General features: G+C 46.6%; 1 protein-coding gene across 2 annotated transcripts; it reads left to right on the forward strand.

Moving 5' to 3' along the window:
* The first annotated feature begins 2,220 nt into the window (after positions 1 to 2,220).
* Positions 2,221 to 5,219, forward strand: LOC146200751 (uncharacterized). 2 transcript variants are annotated; one of them, XM_084595592.1, is made up of 4 exons: positions 2,221 to 2,386; positions 2,499 to 2,717; positions 2,813 to 2,975; positions 4,779 to 5,219. In XM_084595592.1, exons 1-3 carry the CDS (start codon positions 2,256 to 2,258, stop codon positions 2,967 to 2,969), a joined length of 507 nt encoding a protein of 168 aa, XP_084451718.1. In that variant the 5' UTR covers positions 2,221 to 2,255; the 3' UTR covers positions 2,970 to 2,975; positions 4,779 to 5,219. The 2 variants fall into 2 exon arrangements, with proteins under 2 accessions (XP_084451718.1, XP_084451717.1); XM_084595591.1 differs by lacking the exon at positions 2,813 to 2,975.
* Positions 5,220 to 5,961: the final 742 nt, after the last annotated feature.

Consider the following 5,961-nt stretch of genomic DNA (forward strand, 5'->3'; position numbering starts at 1 on the left):
GGCCGGCTGCTTTCTGCTGAGTCGCACACATCGACGCACAACACTGAACGAGGGTGTGCCGCTGGTTGCCTACGACAAGGGGGAGGGGGCGGGGGGTGCGGACCGTCATCGAGCTATAAAGTAACGAGGGTGGGTGGTTCGTGCAGCCGGCATACCACCGGCGCCCCTAACTTACCAGGGTATTTGTCTCATGTGCATACAAAAGTATGGGTATCACAAATGAAACGCTACGAGGCACCATCACCTACATACAGCGGAAAAAGTAAAATTTAAAGGGCCCAAGAAAAGCTTGAAGCCGTGCTTAAGAAAGGCGCACGAGCGGTCGGCGTGCCTTCGCTAGTCAGCAAAGCGCAAAAAAATTTTAGGCTAACATCTTTAATAGCGCAGATATTCCATATTAAAAATGACGCTCCTCCTCTCCCGTCACTGTAGCCCTCAACTCATACACGCCGATGCGCCGGCCAAAAAAAAAGAAAATGTCCGGGCCGACGCCCCGCCCATAATGCGTCACGAAGTGACGCCACCGACTCTCGGTTTGTTTACTTCCGGTAGTGCTCCGATTTTTTCCCCTTCGTGTTTGCGGAGCGGCGGTTCGCGTGTCGGTCGCCATGGATCGCATGGATCCCGAGCTCGAAGCGAGGCTGCGTGAAGCCGCTGCCGAGCCATAGAGAAACATACTTACGTAAAGAGCGGACACTTCCATAGGGCCCTGCGGCCGAGCAGCGCCAGCGCCCCGAGCGGCTGGTCAGACCGCTAATATCGTCCTCCGAGATTTTCGGCACGTGATTTGCTCTGTTTCAGTTTCGCTTTCGATAGAAATGCTTTCAATTCTGACTTAGCTTAAGTGGTTAAAAAATTCAACTACATCGTCTAGTGTTGCGCGCAAGTGCTTTAACGATGCCATGCATACGGACGTATTAAAGTCACGGATCGCAACCGCTTTACTGGAAATACTGGCAAGGTTCTAGCAGAAAATAAGCGTGGCTGACTTAGTTGATGCAGGTTAGAATAAAGCGATCAGAGCTGTTGTTATTGTAATGTTTTGCCATTATTGAGTCGCTTTTCTCAGTGGCACACAAGGAGGCAGTGGTTCATACAAAAAAGTTTATTTTCTTGTTTACATATTGAATGGATTGAATCACACACTTTATAAAATACATCATATTACAAAGACAAACAAGATTGAAGGTATAGTGAAACACGCGGAACAGTGTCACGATGAAGGAATTTGGCATACCGGCTGTGTGTTCTTCCTCTAAAACATCACCCGTGAGAACAACAGAAAAGGAGTTGTGAACTGGTAGACACAAGTAAAGAGGAAAAAATGCAGGCACAGCCCGCGCGGAATTTCTGTAAATCAGCCTTGATCAGTAGGCTGTTCAGAAATTTAAACACACCACACTGAATACATAATAGTAACCCAATGCTAAGCTTATACTCATGATCGCGGACAAAATTGTCCTCGGCCCGTGTGGCAAAGGTATTACAGGGAATCCACTGTTAGCGACTTATAGCAGTATATGTCGTCAAAATGCAGACCCCGAACAGGCAGCAGCGCTTCTTAGACCCCAACGAGAATGCTTTAGCCATGACAAGGAATTCGGCATGTAAAAATAGTGCTTACGAAGCGGCAAATGCCCATGCATTTTGCAAACACAGCGAAGTAAACACCATTCACAAAACGATTACAAATGCGCAACACGCAGTTCTTGTAGGGCCGAATAAAAGTTTGTGTTAAGATACATCTGAGCCACCAAAAAATTCTTTGTCTTGAAGCTATCTTAGAAAAATAATCAATCGAAAGAATGCACATGTTCTTCAGAAAAGCACGACCCAAAAACTTACAGTAACTGCACACTAAAAGTGTTTCACGGCTCCTATTCTATGTCACACGTGAAAAGTACGTTCACGTTGCGCTACAAACGACTTGCTAAAAGCGTTCTTAGCTAAAAAAAAGCGAAATTATTTCTGCAGACAAAAGGAAACAAGTTACCGGCCAAACGAGGTGACGCATTGAAAAGCACAGTGAGGTGGGCGTAACCGGCGGCATATGACCGACTCAGTATCAACGTTTATATGGAAAGATCAATGAAAGCATGCGCTTTGATGCAAGCTTGTGTATGTATGACAAGCTATCTACCTTTGAGGTGGAGTGGAAGCGAACATCGCTACGCCGCCTCGCGGGTGGTCAGACCCTTACTTGCTCGGCCGCGAAACGGCTCGAGTGTCCGCTCTTTACGTAAGTATGTTTCTCTATGGCCGAGCTGGACTTTGATCCATATGATTATACTCCGTTTCGTGATCCGCTAGACAGCGACGACAGCAGCACGCCATCGACTGGCCCTTCTGAACCACCCGCTGGCAACGGAGACGACGGCCTACTATGGTGCGTTCCGTGGCGCACGCGCCACTGCACATAAGTTATTACAACTTTCTTATTTCACGAAATGCCATTTCGTGTTTGCTTCGCGGCCTTTTCACATTTTACTTATGCGCAGGTGCCGCTGCGGCCGCTGCGAAAGCATGCCCACACCTGAAGAAGATGTGTGCTGCCGCAGCATGCCGGAGGTGCTGGTGGTGTGCCAGCAGGACGGCGGCTGCATTACGATCCACCCAGCGTTCCAAAGCGTGTGCCTAACGCCCGAAGTCCTTCGGGCTGTGCACATTGCACGAGAGGAGGAGGGAGCGAACATCGATGGAGACGGAGATGTAAACAAGTAGGTAGTGCGGAAGCGTCAGGTGACAGATTCGCATTATTTTTTTTTTTTTTGTGTGTGTATGATCCGTTTACTGTAAAGCGTGGTATTTTCAGGCAGCACCGCTTCATAGCCTACCGCTTGTTTACCAAGTGGATTTGGGGCAGGCTAGGCGAAGGCAACAGGGTGGTCCTGCCAGCCTGCGTCGTTTGCCGGGTTCGGCGTGAATTTCCGTCGGCGAGCTACATGGGATTCAGGCACCCTCCCCTTTAATCTCAGGTGATTGTCGCTTCACTGCATGCTGTATTCTAAACTTTATCACGTGTGCAGGCGCACTGCTTCGAGTGGTGCATGGAAGTGCGTTTATTTTTAAGGTGGAAAAATAGAGAATGCTATTTTATGAACGCCAAGTTATGCACTGCGTCAAGTGTCTGTTTTGTGGCACTGTTTAAGAACAGACATCTCATTCCTCTAAAGTGCCAGAACTTGTAGATATCTAAGCAAGAAAGGTGTAGAACTGTTAGTTAGTGAAAAATAAAGCCTGGGAAGAAAATTCAAACACAGCGTAAAATACTAAGCCAGGTCAAGGTTTAAACAAAGCCAAAAAGAATATTCAATTAACCGACAGTCTGTAGCAAAACGGATTCTCACAGCCTTCTTATCTAATGAAGTATCGTAATCGCAGAGTTGGCCGGTAGCGGCGGCCGTGCAGGGAGTGGGGACGACAAGTTGGTCGTGGGCTGGGTGAAAAAAACAAGACACTTTCCTGGAGCAAGCAGCCACGAGAGTAAACATTTTTGTATAGCAGGCCATCACATAGGCATAGGCAAAACTGGCTGTTCGAGCTTGGGTCTTGAGCAGCAGCTAAGAACGACTCCAGATGCTGATCGGTGTGTTCCTCGGTTCAAAAGGTATGAGTATTTGGAAATCTCTGAGATAAAGCAGTGACGTAATGATCAAAGTTGTCCGCGTCGCATTCCGTCGTGGCAGGTGGCAACCAGGAGAGGCAGTCTCCATCTGCGTGCGTCGGCCACTTTTGTATGAAATGCTGTAGTCGTATTCTTGCAAGCGAAGTGCCCAGCGGGCTAGGCGACTAGACGGATCACAGAGATTGAGTAGCCAGCATAGGGAATGGTGATCGGTTACTACTACGAAAGGCTCTCCGTACAGGTAGCAGCAAAACCGCTGCACGGCGAAAACAACCGCGAGACATTTCTGCTCGGTGATGGTGTAGTTGTGCTCAGTCTTGCTTAGAGTCCGACTGGCGTAAGCAATCACATGTTCACAGTCGTCATAGCGCTAAACGAGGACAGCACTGAGGCCTATGCCACTTGCGTCCGTGTGCACTGAAGTTGGAGCAGAAGGGTTGAAATGCCGTAAGATAGGATGTGATGTTAGGAGGAACCTCAGTTGTCGGAAAGGATGAGTCGCATTACCTCACCGACTTGAACTTGTGCAGTGTGCAAAATGGCTCCATTCTGCACAGCTAGTACACTGCAAGTCATGTACTTTGCGCTGTAGCCTGGCGAGTCACAGCGACCATCCCCTGCCAGGTCTGTTGTTGTCCCTACAAGCTCACTAGCAAGTTCTGCTTGCCTTTGCTGAAAAAGCTGCAAAGAAGGAGATGTTTAATTTAGAGTCTACAAACTTGCAGTCATGTGATTGCCTTAATGCATATTAGGATGAGGGGGGCAGGTTTCAAATGCTGCATTGCTTTTCACTTTCCTCACAGCACATTTACTAAAAAAAAAATATTGCAAAAATTATGCCTTCAGTACTAGAGCATGCAGCTGGTAGCCAAAGGCAACAGAGATGTGCAGTAGCAGGTGCATTGCACTGCAATGCCTCCGCTGTTGCATATGTGCTGCATTTTATATGTTTTATATGTTGCATTGTAGCTTCAAGTTGTTGTCATGAAAGGATGCGACATCTAGTTATCGAGTTAATGACATATACTTTGACTTGAATGTTGTATGAGAGATATCCTTATTGTCAAACCTCATTTCTGGCAGGTAGCAAGTATGCCCATTGGTAGTTGTAGTAGGTCCTCTCTGTGATGCCTTGCACCCCAATGGATTGCAGGAACCGAAGAACTGAAGCTATACCGCAGCCAGAGAACAAGATGCCTGCAGCCAGGAGGACATTTCTTGCTGCTTTTCCTTCAACCAGTGGTTGGCTTTTTCAGAGGAAAGAATGCTGCAGTGAGCATGTCCCCTTCACAGTCACAAGGCTTCCCGCTATGCTAAAGTAAAGGGTTCTTGTTTGCCCGCACATTGTTCAGGTCTCAAGAAGCTGCCGCAGGCAACCCTCGAACACAAGGAATTTTCGCTCTTTGTAGAGGGGTTCCTCAATCGCTGACTGGGCCGTTTCATCCTGATGGTCGCTGAAAAAGAAGTGCAGTGATGTCAGCGATTGGTGCCGTGTGATTGTTAATATTATGAACTAATACGTAGCAGCCGTGGATGTTCATCTCGGAATGTCTTGGCTGTAAAATGTGCTAAATAAAGCTGCTGTCAAAGTTTATAGTAGGTATGCATTTTTTTTTTTTTTCATTCTATCAACAGGGAACAGAAAAAAGGCCATGGCAAATTAGGTACACTTTAGGGCTACGCAACTTATATTTTTTTCACAACAGAATCAAATATCCTTGTGCATCTTAGTGACTTGTTCAAATATTTGTGCAAAATTAAACTTCAAAGTGCATGTGATGGCTCCGTAGTAGCTCTAAAGACAGCACTAATGTACACTAGGCAGACACAGCATGACCATATTATGTAAGGAAAAATTGCCCTTTTGCTACCTGACGCAACTGTGAATAACCTAACACCACGTCCGAGATTAGTGGTGTGCAAGGTAAGTATGAGGCATGGTCTCTATAGACTCATCAAGGCAATATTTGTTGACCCATTGTGAGTATTACCACATCCTTAATCATGTCAAGCCATGCATGAGAGTTATGAACGCTATCATTCGAATGGACTGTGTCACAGGGAGGGTATATTTGCAGGTTTGAATGAGTGAATATGTGACACATAGGTGACGTATTTCACCAAGTTTTCTTTTTTTTTTTTTTTTGCCTAATGAACAGTGCTTAAATGACAAATTTTCATGCCTGCCATAGACAGCAAACGTACAAAAGTGGATGAAAGAAGTTCTAACGAGCGGCCAGTGATAGCAGTAACTGGCCAGTGATAGCAGCCTGCCACCGACTTCTCTGGTGGCAGGCTTCTCTGTTTAAACCTTGGTGCTGACTAGAGATTTAAAT

Source organism: Amblyomma maculatum, chromosome 2 (assembly GCF_055883805.1).
Source record: "Amblyomma maculatum isolate TAMU_Amacu chromosome 2, ASM5588380v1, whole genome shotgun sequence".
Lineage (NCBI taxonomy): Eukaryota > Metazoa > Arthropoda > Arachnida > Ixodida > Ixodidae > Amblyomma > Amblyomma maculatum.

Bases quoted from the DNA above. Each gene is read 5' to 3' on its own strand.
- LOC146200751 (XM_084595591.1), top strand. From the start codon at position 2,256: ATGGCCGAGCTGGACTTTGATCCATATGATTATACTCCGTTTCGTGAT. The intron at 2,387-2,498 runs GTGCGTTCCGTG...ACTTATGCGCAG, and splicing joins GGAGACGACGGCCTACTATG to GTGCCGCTGCGGCCGCTGCG. The intron at 2,718-4,778 runs GTAGGTAGTGCG...AATGGATTGCAG, and splicing joins GGAGACGGAGATGTAAACAA to GAACCGAAGAACTGAAGCTA.